At 45.2% G+C, this 16,978-nt stretch overlaps 2 protein-coding genes across 3 annotated transcripts in view; both read right to left on the reverse strand.

The window, feature by feature from the left end:
- Window positions 1-3,329: 3,329 nt before the first annotated feature.
- Window positions 3,330-16,978, reverse strand: part of COMMD7 (COMM domain containing 7) — a 36,020-nt gene continuing 22,371 nt past the window's right edge. For both annotated transcript variants that reach the window (XM_053574432.1, XM_053574433.1), the window contains 6 exons: window positions 7,171-7,227; window positions 7,050-7,087; window positions 6,391-6,481; window positions 6,003-6,052; window positions 4,670-4,718; window positions 3,330-4,122 (listed from right to left, as the gene is read on the reverse strand). In XM_053574432.1, the coding sequence (XP_053430407.1) occupies window positions 4,046-4,122; window positions 4,670-4,718; window positions 6,003-6,052; window positions 6,391-6,481; window positions 7,050-7,087; window positions 7,171-7,227 (362 nt within the window). In that variant the 3' untranslated portion in view covers window positions 3,330-4,045. The remainder of the gene's footprint in view (window positions 4,123-4,669; window positions 4,719-6,002; window positions 6,053-6,390; window positions 6,482-7,049; window positions 7,088-7,170; window positions 7,228-16,978) is intronic.
- LOC128573906 (proteasome subunit alpha type-6-like) lies at window positions 12,818-13,983 on the reverse strand. Its single transcript, XM_053574431.1, has one exon. It carries the CDS (start codon window positions 13,705-13,707, stop codon window positions 12,988-12,990), a length of 720 nt encoding a protein of 239 aa, XP_053430406.1. The 5' UTR covers window positions 13,708-13,983; the 3' UTR covers window positions 12,818-12,987.

Raw genomic sequence — 16,978 nt, forward strand, 5'->3', positions numbered from 1 at the left:
GTTCTCTGGGAGAACCCTAGCACTGTTTATTAAAATGGTTATAATCTATCCACACCCCAAAATCATGCTACAGCCACAGTGATATCTTTAGGCACTGATATCATATATCAAGAAAACTATAGGGCAGCGCCTGTGGCTCAGTGAGTAGGGTGCTGGCCCCATATACTGAGGGTGGCAGGTTCAAACCCCGCCAAACTGCAACAACAACAAAAATAGCCAGGCGTTGTGGCGGGTGCCTGTAGTCCCAGCTACTCAGGAGGTTGAGGTAAGAGAATCGCCTAAGCCCAGGAGTTGGAGGTTGCTGTGAGCTGTGTGATGGCACGACACTCTACCGAGGGCGATAAAGTGAGACTCTGTCTCTACAAAAAAAAAAGTATGTACAATGTATAATTATCTGTGTAAACAAAAAAAGGGTATAAAAATAAAATAAAAATTCCTATTGTTTACATGGGGGGGGGGAAACCTTTTGGAAGGACACGTAAGAAACTAATAACAGGCCGGGCAGGGTGGCTCACGCCTATAATCGCAGCACTCCGGGAGGCAGAGAGGCATGTGGATTACCTGAGCTCAGGAGTGACCAGTCTGAGCAAGAGTGAGACTCCCATTTCTACTAAAAAATAGAAAAACTAGCAGGGCATTGTGGTGGACACCTGTAGTCCCAACTACTCAGGAGGCTGAGGCAAGAGGATTACTCAACTCCAGGAGTTTGAGGTTGCTGTGAGCTATGATGCCACAGCACTCTACCCAGGGTAACACAGTGAGACTCTGTCTCAAAAGAAATAAAGAAAAGAAAGAAACAAAAAAGGAAACTAATAACAGAGGTTACTTATTGGAGAAGGGCAGTAGGGAAATTAAGAAAACAGGAGGCTTGGGCGGCGCCTGTGGCTCAGTCGGTAGGGCGCCGGCCCCATATACCGAGGGTGGCGGGTTCAAACCCGGGCCCCGGCCAAACTGCAACCAAAAAATAGCCGGGCGTTGTGGCGGGCGCCTGTAGTCCCAGCTACTCGGGAGGCTGAGGCAAGAGAATCGCTTAAGCCCAGGAGTTGGAGGTTGCCGTGAGCTGTGTGAGGCCACGGCACTCTACCGAGGGCCATAAAGTGAGACTCTGTCTCTACAAAAAAAAAAAAAAAAAAGAAAACAGGAGGCTTGGAGCCCGTAGCTCAGTGGTTAGGGCACTGGTCACATATACTGGGGCAGGTGGGTTTGAAGCCGGCCAGGGTCTGCTAAACAATAACAGTGACAACTACATCAACAACAAAAAAAATAGCCGGGCATTGTGGCGGGTGTCTGTAGTCCCAGCTACTTGGGAGGCTGAGGCCAGAGAATTGCTTAAACCCAAGTGTTTGAGGTTGCTGTGAGCTGTAACGACGTAACACTCTACTGAGGGTGACATAGTGAAACTCTGACTCAAAAAAAAAAAGAAAGAAAAAGAAAAAAAAAGAATACAGGAGACAAAGTAGAAGGGTACTCTGATAAATGCACATACTCTATGAACCAGTAATTCTGTATATTTACCTTATAAATACACTTCCATAAGCAAAAATGACATAGATACAAGGTTGTTCAGAAAAGAAAAATAATAGAAACGAGTTAAATCCCATCACTTAAAAAAACATCCATTTGAAGAAATGTAGTGCTTTTGTTACCACGAATGAGATAGCTCTCTATGCTCTGGTATGGACAGATTTCAGTATTAGTTAAGTGCATAAATGCAGAGTACAAGATGGTTGTACAGTATACTACCATTTGTGAGGGAAGAAAAGTTGAACTACATGCACATATATTTACAGATACAGGAAATATCTCTAGAACACAGAATAAACTAACATGTAACAGTTGCCACTGGGGAGAACTGGTAACGGGGGCGGGTAGGGGAAATTACTTTCCAGTATATATATATATATATTTTTTTTTTTTTTGAGACAGTCTCACTTTGTCGCTCCCAGTAGAGTGCTATAGTGTCATAGCTCACAGCAACCTCTAACTCTTGGGCTTAAGTGATTCTCTTGCCGCAGCCTCCTGAGTAGCTGGGACTATAAGCACCCGCCACAACACCTGGTTATTTTCAGAGATGGGGTCTTACTCTAACTCAGGTTGGTCTTGCACTTGTGAGCTCAAGCGATCTGTCCACCTCGGTCTCCCAAAGTACTGGGATTACAGGCGTGAGCCACCACACCTGGTCTTTTTCCACTGTATTTTGAATCATGGTCACAGATTATCTATTCAAAACTTTATATGCTTTCCCCCCCATGCTTTTAACCTGAGTTTCCCCTGAACTGCTCTTACAAATTCCAAGTTTGGGCCAGGTACAGTGGCTCATGCCTGTAATCCTAGCTTTCTGGAGGCTGAGGCGGGTGGATTGCTTGAGCTCAGGAGTTCAAGACCAGCCTGAGCAAAAGTGAGACCCTGTCTCCACTAAAATAGAAAAACTGGTTCAGCACCTGTAGCTCAAGTGGCTAAGGCGCCAGCCATATATACCAGAGCTGGTGGGTTCAAATCCAGCCCCGGCCTGCCAAACAACAATGACAACTACCAAAAAAAAAAAAAAAAATAGCTGGACATTGTGGTGGTCGCCTGTAGTCTCAGCTACTTAAGGGGCTAAGGCAAGAGAATCTCTTAAGCCCAGGAGTTGGAGGTTGCTGTGAGCTGTGATGTCACAGCACTCTACCCAGGGCGACAGCTTGAGACTGTCTCAAAAAAAAAAAAAAAACAGAAACGAATTCCAAATTTGGACCACTGCTAATCACACTGGAGACCCAGGGCCTTCACCAAAATCAGGAAGACAATTTTTTTTTTTTTTTTGAAACAGTCTCACTATGTTGCCCTTGATAAGAGTGCTGTGGCATCACAGCTCACAGCAACCTCTAACTCTTGGGCTTAAGTGATTCTCTTGCCTCATCTTCCCAAGTAGCTGGGACTACAGGCGCTTGCCACAAAGCCCAGGTATTTTTTTGTTGTAATTGTCATTGTTGTTTAGTTGGCCTGGGATGGGTTTGAACCCACCAGCCTTGATGTATGTAGCTGGCACTGTAACCACTGTGCTACCGGCGCTGAGCCCAGGAAGACAATTTTTGAAGGTAAGTGTACTAGCTCTCTGCAAGGCACATGACTCTCTAATCCATGCAGAAAGACAACCAGAATCAGACCTTCCTTTGCAATCCTTTTTTTTTTTTTTTTGTAGAGACAGAGTCTCACTGTACCGCCCTCGGGTAGAGTGCCGTGGCGTCACACGGCTCACAGCAACCTCTTAACTCTTGGGCTTACGCGATTCTCTTGCCTCAGCCTCCCGAGCAGCTGGGACTACAGGCGCCCGCCACAACGCCCGGCTATTTGCAATCCTTTTTATTCATCATCTAACCAGCAGAGGTGGTCAGTTTGAAGCCAAAAGGCCCATGTCACTACAACACATCAGGGCGAAACCAGAAGTGGGGACAAGTGCTCCAGTGCCACAATTGGTTAGCGCGTGTTACTGACAAAAGTGGGGACAGAGTTTCGCCTGAGTTCTTTTCTGAGAAAAGCCATCATGTATTTGCACACAGGTGCATCATGGTCATTACAAACTCACTGGCAACGCAGCCCCCGCACAAATCTGCCAGTGTGGGAATCCCTGGGGGCTCTTTACATGTGGCGTTCATACAACCCGCCTCTTCCTCAGTCATAAATGAGCTCTTGCTTTTTATGGGGGAAGGCGATCTGTGTGTTATCTTGAGTGATGGCACCATTTGTTTACTCTGGAACTTTGATGGGGAGGTGACAGCTTATTTTCTCTGCTGAATCTGAGATGCAATAGCCTGTCAGATGCAATAGCCTATCTAAAAAGACAGGTAGGTGGGATTGCCTTAATAAAAAGTTCACAGGGTAACCGTGTAATAGGACTCTGTACGTATTTAATCCTCTTGTTGTTCATAAACCTGGGCTCTCAAGAAGCAAGCAGGGCCTAAAGGCGAGCCCCACAGACCCCTGAGTGAGATGTCTCCCAGAGCAGCCCTCCCTTGGAGGGCAGGAGGAAGGCGAAGTGGGCAGTGGGAGACGCGGGGCACAGAAATCAGCTGAAACACTCCATGCTGGTTCTGACTCTCTCCATCTCGTGCAGGAAGCTGTAGAACTGAGGCAAGGTTAATTCTGGGGAGAAAAAATTCAGCTTCAGGGAAATGTTTCCAACTCCACAAAATCATCCAAGAAAATTAATTTTGACCTAGAGATTTTTTTCTTCTTTTTTAGCCTTAGCACATCTAAGCAGCTCTTCACGGGTAATTTAAAGAACTGTGAGCCTTTGAACACAGAAGGTTCTCAGCTCCACGGGGGAAAAAAAAAGTGGGAGTGATGTTAAAATGGCCTAACTCCACAGCACGGAGAGAAGAAAGGACATCACTCAGGATATTCAGTGTTACTACTACAGCAAGGGCTCCTTGGTCTTCCACCTTCAATCCCAGCCATTCCCTCCCCTCTCCCTTTTGCAATGAGGCTCAACTGTGGAGTCTCTAACCTGCCAATGGCTTGTTAATGCTCCTTGTACCATCTGTTACTAGAGGAAAGGCAGTGGAATGATGCTCCACAGCTTGCTTATGACTGTTTTTCTGGAAGAGATGATTTGTGGCAAGCTCCCCAAGCCCACCGACTGAAGAGGATATGGGAAAGTGAAAAGGCTCAACTGGGAATTCAGACTCACCTATATATAAATTTTCAGTTTGATTTCCTTTCTTAACCACCAACTTTAACTGATAAAAAAAGAAATAAATAATTTAAAGTGATGACAATTGGGCAAAAAATTCTCGAAAGTCTTTCATCTAAACCTCAACGCATCTAGCTTCTTACTTAAGAGTTATATGTGAGCATCTGGATCATCCACCATCAAAGTTCTAACAATTCCCATGATTACAGGAACAAACTTTAATGAATAATATTAGACTCTATTATTCCGGAAGTAGGCATGTCAGTGACCACATCTCTGGCTGACCATATTGCTCTGAGATACACAAGACACTTCAGTAAAAGCATCTGCTTAAATGAATATTTAAAGAAACCCAATGTAGAGTTAATAATCCTTTTGTGTCATTTGAGTCAAAGTTGTAAGGGTGCCCTTTGTCCATATAATGTGCATTGAACTTATTAGGTATGAATCCACCTATCTCCTCCTCCCCCTTCCACCTGCTTGATTTCCATATGTACATAATGTAAGTGTTAACTGATTAGTTTCAATTTAATATTATATATTTAATAATTTTCTTTCTTTTTGAGACAGAGTCTCATTATGTCGCCTTTAGTAGAGTGCTATGTTAAACTCTTGGGCTTAAGCGATTCTCTTGCCTCAGCCTCCTAAATAGCTGGGACTACAGGCGCCCACCACAATGCCCGTGTTTATTTTATTTTTTTTTTTTTTGAGACAGAGTCTCACTTTGTCGCCTTTGGTAGAGGGTCGTGACATCATACCTCATAGCAACCTCTAACTCTTGGGCTCAAGCGATTCTCTAACTTCAGCCTACCCCCTCCACCCCGCTGAGTGGCTGGGATTATAGGTGCCCACCACAATGCCCAGTTATTTTTAGAGGCAGGGACTTGCTCTGGCTCAGGCTGGTCTGGAACCTGTGAGCTCAGGCAATCTACCCACCTTGATCTCCCAGAGTGCTGGGATTACAGGTGTGAGCCACCACGCTGGCCCTATATTTAATAATTTTTAGGCTCAGCGGCTGTGGCTTAAGTGGCTAGGGTGCCAGCCACGTACACTGGAGCGGGTGGGTTCGAATCCAGCCTAGGCCTGCCAAACAACAATGGCAACTACAACCAAAAAAGAGCTGGGTGTTGTGGCAGGCGCGTGTAGCCCCAGCTACTTGGGAGACTAAGAGAATCCCTTAAGCCCAAGAGTTTGAGGTTGCTGTGAGCTGTGACACCAGGGCACTCTACATAAGGTGACAGCTTGAGACTCTGTCTCAAAAATAATGATAATAATCATTTTTAACCAAGTCAAAAATCTAGTCATTTTCAAGGATCAGTAGAAGACTTACTTGTAAAAATATACTTCCCACTTTCTCCAGTTCGCTGCTCCCAGATGTCACTGTGATACAAAAGAGAAAAATAACAAGTGTCTGGTTGAGGACTAACCTTGAAGACCCCAGTTTTTCAGGGTGTCCAGCAGAAGCTGTGTGGGGGTACGTTTGAGGCAGCAAGGTGTGCTCCTCAGGAAGTCAACCTAGTGAGTCACAGCTGGAAACAGCTGTCCACATAGACAACAAACAAACAGCTGTCCACATAGACAACAAACAAAGGCAGCAGCTGGCCCAACAGTGCTCAAGCACTATGGACATGTCCTCCCCAGTGAGACTAGACAGGCTAAAGCCTCTGCAACCCAACCCACCTCATGCAAAGGCCTGGGAACTGGCTCTATCCAGTTACCTCCAAATTTCCACTCCATGTCTATGAGCTGGTTAATCATCAGAGTCTGACCTATGGCCCATCGGGCAAGGGTGGGGGCATTCTGTTTCCACTGGAACAAAAGCAAAAAGGCAAAGTCATAATAATGGGAAAATTCTTCCCCTCCCCATTCTGCCCCAAACACACCCATGGTTAGTTAATATTGATACGGACTGTGGGAAGAAGGGCTCAGCCTACACACACATATCTAAGGATGGGGGGGTACAGAGCAGCAGATGACAATATAAATGTTTTATTTTATTATAAGAGTTAATCTAGGTTGGAAGAAAATTCAATGATATTTAATTCAGTCAAATAGGGTAAAAAAATTAGAAATGCACTAAATAGTGCTGGTTGAAAGCTGTATGTATGGGGGCAGCGCCTGTGGCTCAAAGGAGTAGGGCACTGGCCCCATATGCCGGAGGTAGAGGGTTCAAACCCAGCCCTGGCTAAAAACTGCAACAACAACAACAACAAAAAAGCTGTATGTATGTTATTGGTATGAAGCCGAATAAAAACTTTAAGCAAGGGAAATGACACCTGTGATTGATAGTTTTGCCTTAGTTGGCATTTCTCTCCTTTTTCACATCACAAAATAAAAGCAAAGGATCTTCATTAACCTTCATTAAGAAGAATTATACCTTTTGAGAAAAGTAAGTGGCTTTTTCCTCACTAAGACCTACAAGAGAACAGAAGGAGATGTTAGCATAATAAAAAGCCACAGAGCCTGGTCACCCTGAGAAACCTTTGCCAGTGACCTACCCAGGGTTATAAGATCGGCCTGAACCTGCTCTGCTGTGAGACTCTTCTTCAATGCACCTGGGAAGCAAGGAAGAAATTGGTTAAAAAGAGCAGGTGAATGAATTAGTTGGGCAGTAAGTATTTAATGGGCACAACTCATGTGATACAGAGGACAAAAGGAAGACCCAAAGACTCCACAGTCTCTTGCCAGCTAGGAGAGAATAGGAGTGTGTTTTGCCTACTGCACAACACCCTTCCAGCAAGTGTGGAAGAAGACAAGGGAAAACAGAACAGACTTCATGGATTTAGAGACAGAGTAACTGATCTGAGGACCGAGGAAGGCTGCAGATCCTGTGTACAAGGCAGGGGAGCTCAATGTCAGGCCAGGCAGAAGGGCAACAGTCTAGAGCTGCAACATGCCCCATGTGGCCAATAGTCACAAGTGGTTACTTATATTCTCATTAAGGTCCAGCCTGGTGGCTCACACCCATAATTCTAGCTCTTTGGGAGCCCAAGGTGGGAAGATTCTTCGAATTCAGAGTTTGAGACCAGTCAGAGCAAAAGCAAGAGGAAGACTCTGTCTTACAAGAAATAGAGGGCGGCGCCTGTGGCTCAGCGGGTAGGGCGCCGGTCCCATATGCCGGAGGTGGCGGGTTCAAACCCAGCCCCGGCCAAATTAAAAAAAAAAAAAAAAGAAAGAAAAGAAAAGAAATAGAAAAAATTAGCTGGGTATGGTGGCACATGCTTGTAAGTCTCAGTTATTCAGGAGGCTGAGGCAGGAAGATGGCTTAAACCTAGGAATTTGAGGTTGCTGTGAGTTGGGCTAACTCCACAGCTCTCTAGCCTGGGCAACAGAGTGAGACTCTGTTTCAAAAAGAAATCTTTTAGGCTAGGCACGATGGCTCACACTTGTAATCCTAGCACTCTGGGAGGCCAAGGCGTGTAGATTGCCTGAGCTCATAGGTTCAAGCTCAGCCTGAGCCAGAAAAGACACCGCCTCTAAAAATAGCCAGGCCTTGTGGTGAGTGCCTTTAGTCCCAGCTACTTGGGGGTCTGAGGCAAGAGAATTGCATAAGTATAAGAGTTTGAGGTTGCTGTGAGTTATGATACCACAGCACTCTACCAAGGGTGACAAAGTGAGACTCTCTCCAGAAAAAAAATAAAATCATTAAAATCAAATAGAATTAAGTTGGGTGAGGTGGCTCATGCCTATAATCCCAATACTCTGGGAGGCCGAGGCAGGTGGATTGCTTGAGATCAGGAGTTTGAGACCAGCCTGAGCAAGAGTGAGATGCCTAAACTAGCTTGGCATTGTGCTGGGCGCCTGTTGTCCTAGCTACTCTGGAGGCTGAGGCAAGAGGATCACTGGAGCCGAAGAGTTTGAGGTTGCTGTGAGCTAAGATGATGCCACCGCACTTTACCCAGGGTAAGGAATTGAAACGGTCTCTAAAAAAAAAAAAAGAAGAAAGAAAGAAAGAAAAAGAATTTAAAATTCCTTTCCTTAGTCACACTAGCTATTTCAAGTGCTCAGCAGCAGTACAGGGACTGCTGTACTGGACGGTACAGATTGTAGACCATTGCCATTTGCAGTGAAAGTACCATTGGACGTGCTGTCCTGGGAAATCAGCTTCCATGCAGTACACCAAGACGGACTAAAGTCACTGCTAGAGGAGTGGTCAAAACTTCCTCTTGGAAGGCCTGGGAATACCCCCCCTGTTGGGGCCACTTTGTTCTGCAAGGCTCCAATTCCTGAAAACAAAGCCAGCCAGCTCCGTTTCTCAATGCTTCACATGCGGGCTGCAGCCTAGAATCACAAGTTGGCAACAACTTTAAAAATTTCCACTTCTTTGTCTGCCAGATGACTAATTAAAGAATGAGAAGACATCCAGCACCATCCAGGGAAGGCCCTAAAACTATACCCTCAACCAAGTTCCCACCCCCACCACGTAAACAAAGGGAGGAAATCTTTTATCTCCAAAATCAGATTGAGCAAGGAAGCCACAGGAAAATAAAAAAGGCAAGACCCCAGGAAACCCTGGCCATCAAGGCCCTCCCAGAGGGGGCTATTTCCTAGCCAATAAAATTAACTCATAACTAGCATGTGTACACTCCCCTAGTTCACGTCCAATTCAAATCCAGTATTTTATTTGATGATTTCAAACACTGTGAAGTGGGGTTTATTATACATTTTTTGAGACAGAACCTTACTCTACTGCCCAGGCTAGAGTGCTCTGACATCCTGGGTTCAAGCCATCCTCCTCCCTCAGCCTCCTGAGACTACACGCATGGGCCGCCATGCCTATTCTTTAATTAGTCATCTTCTGGCATCTACAGGCACCCACCACAATGCCCAGCTAATTTTTTTCATTTTTAGTAGAGACAGGGTCTCACTCTTCCTCTTGCTCAGGCTGGTCTGGAACTCCTCTCTCCTGGCTCAAAGAATCCTCCTGCCTCGGCCTCCCAGAGTGTTAGGATTATAGGTGTGAGCCCATGTGCCCTGCCAGAAGTGAGGTTTATTATTATAACTTTTAATTTACCAGAAAACTGAAGACCAGAAAGATTAAAGTTTTGGCGGGAGAAAATTTGGCAGATGCATACAGTCATTAGTTATATAGCTAAGAATTTACTCAGAGACATGCCCCGCTAGGCACACTGAGGTACACAGGGGCTCTGTAGCAATGTGAGTAAGTAGCAGAGAAAAGTCATGAATAGCCATGGTGATTTTCAATAAAACCCTTGCAATCCGCTGAAGGGTCTGGCCTCCTCTAGAACCCTGAGCTCTTTCCCTTGCGTACTCTGCTTTTCCTGTACTGTGCCAGGCAGTCCTTATCTCTAGGCATTTGCATTTGCCCTTGCCGTTCTCCCGGCTGAGAAATCTCTTCCTGGAATCTGCACATAGCTCGTCCCCTGGTTCCACTGGGGGATGCAGAGCATCCTTGACCATTCCACCTGAATTATCAATGTACTTCACATATACCCTAATAGTGCTGTGTTTTTTTACAAGGCATTTATAACTACCTGATTTATGTTATATATTATCAGTTTTCTCAGTAAAACATCAGTTTGGTAAGGAAAAGAACGTGGCTCATTTTGACCCCTGCTGTTTCTTAAGCTTGTAGGAAAGTGCCTGGCATTATTTATTGACTGGCACTCAATAAAACATGCTTAGTGAAAGACTGGAATACTATGCAGCCCTTAAAAAACAAGGTAGGCCTGGCATGGAGGCTCACACTGTAATCCCAGCACTCTTAGAGGCTGATGAAGTGGATCGCTTGAGCTCAGGAATTCCAGACCAACCTGAGCAAGAGCTACACTCTGTCTCTACTTAAAATAGAAAAATTAGCCAAGTATTGTGGTAGGCACCCGTTAGCAGTCCCAGCTACTCAGGAGGCTGAGCCATGAGGATCATTGAGCCCAAGAGTTTGAGGTTGCTGTGAGGTATGGTGATGCCATGGCACTCAAGCCTGGGGTGACACAGTGAGACCCTGCCTCAAAAAATAAATAAATAAATGAGACGGCTTTTAATGTGCCAATTTGCAAAATATAATGAAAAAAAAAGAAAAGGTACTGAACAGTCTGTACAGTATGACTTTTGTGTAAGTAAAAAGGTTTAGAATATATCCTTATTTATATCTCTCTTTTTTTTTTTTTTTTTTGAGACAGAGCCTCAAGCTGTCACCCTGGGTAGAGTACTGTGTTATCACAGCTCACAGAAACCTCCAACTCCCAGGCTGAAGCGATTCTCTTGCCTCAGCCCCCCACGTAGCTGGGACTACAGGCTCCTGCCACAATGCCTGGCTATTTTTTGGTTGTAATTGTCATTGTTGTTTGGCAGACCCGGGCTGGCTATGGTGTATGTGGCTGGCACCTTAGCCGCTTGAGCTACAGGCGCCGAGCCCTTATTTATATCTCTAATTATATCCTTTTCCAATAGCTAAGCTGGCAGCTACAGAACACATTTTTTCTTTTTTCCTCTCTCTCTTTTTTATTAGGAAACAGGGGCTTGCTCTCTTACCCAGGGTTGGAGTGCAGAAGTGGCACATCCCAGCTCTCTGCAGCCTCTAACTCATCAACTCAACTGCTCTCCTACCTTAGCCTCTCAAGCAGCTGGACTACAGGCAAGAGCCACCACACCCAGCTGAAAACACATTTTTTCTTTTTTTGAGACAGAGCCTCAAGCTGTCGCTCTTGGTAGAGTGCTTTGGCATCACAGCTCACAGCAACCTCCAACTCCTGAGGCTTAAGCGATTCTCTTGCCTCAGCCTTCCAAGTGCTGTCCAAGACCAGTCTGGGCAAGAGCAAGACCTCATCTCTTGTAGCCTGGCGTTGTGGCGGGCGCCTATAGTCCCAGCTACTTAGGAGGCTGAGGCAAGAGAATCGCTTGAGCCCAGGAGTTTGAGGTTGCTGTGAGCTATGACGCCAATGCACTCTGAAGGTGAAAAAGTAAGACTCTGCCTCAAAAAAAAAAAAAAAAAATTGGCTCTTCACCTATGGCTCAAGTGGTTAAGGTGCCAGCCATATACACCCCTGAGCTGGTGCGTTCAAATCCAGCCTGGGCCCACCAAACAATGACGGCTGCGACTAAAAAATAGCCGGGCGTTGTGGCAGGCACCTATATTCCCAGCTACTTGGGAGGCAGAGGCAGGAGAATCACCTTGAACCCAGGAGTTGGAGGTTGCTGTGAGCTGTGATGCCACAGCACTCTCTACCCAGGGTGACAGCTTGAGGCTTTGTCTCAAAAATAAATAAATAAAAATAAAAGTTTAAAAAATAATAAAAAAATTAAGAATGGACATTTTTGGGCTCGGCGCCCGTGGTACACTGGGTTATAGTGCCAGCCACATACACTGAGGATGGTGGGTTTAAACTGGCCTGGGCTAGCTAAACAACAACGATATTGTTGATTTGTTGACAACTGCAACAAAAAATAGCCAGGCATTATAAAAAATAAAAAAGTGAAATTAAAAAAATGGATATTTTTGGGGAAAGGGACTAGGTGGGACTTTCCCCCCACCTTTTTTCTCCTTTCACTGCTTTGAAATGTTCTCACCACGTGCATGTAGAGTTTTTTTTATTTCTTTTCTTTTAATACAAAGATGATAGAATTGTGGGCTATTTTTGTTTCCTTTCTTGTACTTTTCCATAATTAAAAAATAAATGTTGGGCGGTGCCTGTGGCTCAGTGAGTAGGGCGCTGGCCCCATATACTGAAGGTGGTGGGTTCAAACCCGGCCCTGGCCAAACTGCAATAAAAAATAGCCGAGTGTTGCGGCGGGCACCTGTAGTCCCAGCTACTCTGGAGGCTGAGGGAAGAGAATCACCTAAGCCCAGGAGCTGGAGGTTGCTGTGAGCTGTGATGTTACGGCACTATACCGAGGCTGATAAAGTGAGACTCTGTCTCTAAAAAAATTAATTAAATAAATAAATATATAAATAAATGTTATTAGGCCAGGTGGAGTGCCTCGTGCCTCTGGTAGGCTGAGGTGGGAGGATCCCTCAGGAGTTCAAGAGCAGGCTGAGCAACAGCAAGACCCCATTTCTACTAAAAATACAAAGATTAGCTGGGCGTTGTGGCAGGTGCTTGTAGTATCAGCTACTTGGGAGGCTGAGGCAGAAGGATTGCTTTAGCCCAGGAGTTTTTTTTTTCCTCCCCCCAAAAGGATTGCTTTTATTTATCCAGCAAGTGATAGTGACCCCTAACCACTTCCTAGCAGGAGGAGGATTGGGAGAGGTTCCTTTCTCAGTCCAAGGGCCTCCACAATGTTGGTCTATTGGTTCCAAACACGTAGACAGGTGGCATCACAGATTTGGTAAACTAATAATGCTTAGTCTCTCTCTGCTAGAGGTGAGCATCAATCTCTGCTTCTGTAAGAATCCTGAATTTAGGATTTTCAACTGTAACTACTCCAACTTCTATTTCTGAAGGTTTGAAATCAATTGACAGAATAGTAGACAGGCATGTAATCGCAGTTTCCACTGTCTGTTCAAATGTCCAATCAAATTTCTTGTTCACTTTTTTTTCAAGGAAGTTGGTTGACTCAGTTTGTTTAACTCCTGCTGCAGTGGCTTTAAACCCACAGTAGTAACCCGCAGGATCACACTTGTACACCTGAGGGCCTTGTTCTTCATCTATACCAATTAAAATCATACAACAACCAAGAGGCCTCATTTCAGCATTCTGTGTGTAGACCTGAGAAGTGTCAGCAATTCTTTTACACAGCATGTCCATGGGAATCTCATAGCCATACTTGTATTTCCAATTAGCTGCCTCATAGTGTGCCCTCTGTACCTGGGATCTGCTGTCAGCTGTCATTCCTGTCATCACACAGCCAATGTTTTCGGTTATCTTGAATAAGTGAGTCACTGTGCTGGAATCCAATAATTTAGCAGGTACTTTCTTCTCTGTGACAATTACTGCACAATCTTTCCCTCTGACAGCTACTGATGTAAGGCCACTTTGGTTAATAGCTTTAAAAGCATATTCTACTTGGTAGAGCTGACCTTTGGGTGAAAAAATGGTAATATGGCGGTCAAAACCGGCGCTGGAACCATGGGACATTTTGGTGCACCTCCTACTTCAAGCACAGTATCTTAGCCCAGAAGTTTAAGGTTGCTGTGAGCTAGGTTGATGCCACTGCACTCTAGCCTGGACAATACAGCGAGACTGTATCCAATAACAAAAAAGCAAAAGGTCACTAAAAACAACCTAAAAACTGTTGAATTGAATTTACCAGGGCCACAACAGTCAGCAAATGGCAGAAGCCAAGTTGTTTATAAGCTGGGTGCGGTGGCTTACACCTGTAATCCTAGCACTCTGAGAGGCTGAGTTGGTGAATTACTTGAGATTGCTGTGAGCTGTGATGCCATGACATTCTACCCAGGGCGACAGCTTGAGACTCTGTTCAAAAAACAAAAACCAACAAAAAAAGGACAGAGGGCTCCCAACCTGACTTCTTTCTACTCCCAGTCATTCTGATAGGCTATCTGGTGAAACAAGACCAGACAATGCCTCAAAGGCTACCGACAATGAAGGTTACCAAGTTGCAGGGGCCAAAGAACAAGAATTAGAAAATATATTTGCATCATGATTTTCTTTTACTTATTTACTTTTTTGGAGACGGTCTCTCTCTCTTTTTTTTCTTTTTTTTGGTTGCAGTTTTTGGCCGGGGCCGGGTTTGATCCCACCACCTCCAGTATATGGGGCCAGGGCCCTACTCCTTGAGCTACAGTCGCCGCCCAGGAGACAGTCTCTCACTCAGTTGCCCTGGAGTGTCACTGGAGAGCCATAGTGTCATAGCTCACAGCAACCTCAAACTCCTGTGATTCTCTTGTCTCCACCTCCCAGTTGCTGAGACCCACCACAATGTCAGGCTATTTTTTAGAGATGGGGGTCTTGCTCTTGCTCAGGCTGGTCTCCAACCTCTGAGCTCAGGCAATCTGCGCATGTCGGCTTCTCAGAGTGCTGATGTCATGCTTGTCTTAAGCTCATTTTTCTTTTTTTGAGGCAGACTCTGTATCTGCTTCCCAGGCTAGAGTACTCAAAAGATCCTTCAGCCTCAGCTTCCCGCAGTGCTAGGATCATGGGTATGAACCACAGAGCCCACTCTACTCCTCAAGCTCCTTTACTTTTTTTTTTAATTCTTTCAAAGTTTGCTATATTTCAATTACACTAAAAAGCCTTTTTTTGAAACAGAGTCTCACTTTGTTGCCCTCAGTAGAGTACCGTGGTGTCACAATGCCCGGCTACTTTTTGGTTGCAGTTGTCATTACTGTTTGGCAGGCCCGGGCTGGTTAGAACCTGCCAGCTCCTGTGTATGTGGCTGGCACCCTTAGCTGCTGAGCTACAGGCACCGAGCCTAAGAAACTTTTTATTTTTTATTTTTGTAGAGACAGAGTTTCACTTTATGGCCCTCGGTAGAGTGCCGTGGCCTCACATAGCTCACAGCAACCTCCAACTCCTGGGCTCAAGGGATTCTCTTGCCTCAGCCTCCCGAGTAGCTGGGACTACAGGTGCCCGACACAACGCCCGGCTATTTGATTTTTTATTATTTTTTTCTTTTTTTTTTTAGAGACAGAGTCTCACTTTACTGCCCTTGGTAGAGTGTTGTGGCATCACAGCTCACAGCAACCTCCAGCTCTTGGGCTTAGGCGATTCTCTTGCCTCAGTCTCTCGAGTAGCTGGGACCACAGATGCCCGCCACAACGCCCAGGTATTTTTTTTTGTTGTTGTTGCAGTTTGGCCATGGCTATGTTCGTACCCATCACCCTCAGTATATGAAGCTGGTGCCCTACTCACTGAGCCACAGGCACCACAGTAATTTTTTTTTCTTTTTTATACAGAGTCTCAAATTGTCACCCTTGGTAGAGTGCCGTGGTATCACAGCTCATAGCAACCTCTAACTCTTGGGCTCAAATGATTTTCTTGCCTCAGCCTCCCAAGTAGCTAGGACTATAGGCGCCCACCACAACACCCAGCTATTTTTAGAGACAGGGGTCTCGCTCCTGCTCAGGCTGGTCTCAAACCCGTGAGCTCAGGCAATCCATCCACCTTAGCCTCCCAGAGTGCTAGGAATACAGGCAAGAGGCAGGGTGTTTTTAGAGGCAGGGTCTCAACTTGCTCAGGTTGGTGTCGAACCTGTGAGCTCAGGCAATCCACCTGCCTTGGCCTCCCAGTGTGCTAGGATTACAGGCATGAGCCACAGAAAAATCAGTATTTTTACCAGAAGGACCAAATATCTTGCTAAATATTAAAATAAAAACAGAGGTGGCGTCTGTAGCTCAGTGAGTAGGGTGCCAACCCCATATACCGAGGGTGGCGGGTTCAAACCCAGTCCCGGCCAAACTGCAACAAAAAATATCCGGGCATTGTGGCTGGAGCCTGTGTCCCAGCTACTCGAGAGGCTGAGGCAAGAGAATTGCCTAAGCCCAGCAGTTGGAGGTTGCTGTGAGCTGTGACACCAAGGGCGACAAAGTGAAATTCTGTCTCTAAAAAATAGATGTATAAATAAAATAAAAAATTAAATAAAATAAAAACAGGCTTAAACAGTGGCTGTGCTGCCACTATGTGTACCCTTCTCCAGGAGGTAACACGTAATGACGACAACAATCGTAACTTTGGTGGCAGTGCAGCTGCCACCTAGTGAAGTGAGCACTCTACCTGGACTCTCTTCCTCTGCTCTTGTAAGAAAGGATGAGCTACTTTTAGCTCTCAGGTACTGTTAGGTCTCAGGTCTCAGATGAGTCAGTCAGCAAATAAGCCCAGAAGGGCAATGGGTCAATCAAATGCTGTCTGGGGCCCCTATCTAGCCAGTTCCTGATGAGAACAATCAACTGCAAACAAACAGAATTTATAAGACAATGGGAAATATGAACACTGATTGCATATTTTCCTTGTAGATATGATAATGGCTTTACAGTTTGATAAGGGGGAAAATCCTTTATCTTCTAGAGATACAAAAGTAGGTATTTAGGAATGAAATGCTATGTCTGAAATGGGGTTTTAAATAATCCAGTTTCGGCTGGTCTAAGTACAGTGGTTTTTACAACTAATTGATCACAACCAGTTTCTTCTCCACTCCCATTTTGGACAGCAGTGAGGAGACAAGGGTAATGTTCAGATGAAATAAATTATTTGGCCATGGGTTGATAATTGTTGAAGAAGGGCATTTTTATTTATTTGTTTATTTATTTATTTATTTTATTGTTTTTTTTTTTTTTGTGTGGTTTTTTTTTTTCTTTGGCCGGGGCTGGGTTTGAACCCGCCACCTCCGGCATATGGGACCGGCACCCTACTCCTTGAGCCACAGGCGCCGCCCTATTTGTTTATTTTT

This window comes from Nycticebus coucang, chromosome 21 (assembly GCF_027406575.1).
Source record: "Nycticebus coucang isolate mNycCou1 chromosome 21, mNycCou1.pri, whole genome shotgun sequence".
Classification (NCBI taxonomy): Eukaryota; Metazoa; Chordata; class Mammalia; order Primates; family Lorisidae; genus Nycticebus; species Nycticebus coucang.

What these genes read in the sequence shown, in the direction of transcription:
- LOC128573906 (XM_053574431.1), bottom strand. Translation starts at nt 13,707, where the DNA reads ATGTCCCATGGTTCCAGCGCCGGTTTTGACCGCCATATTACCATTTTT.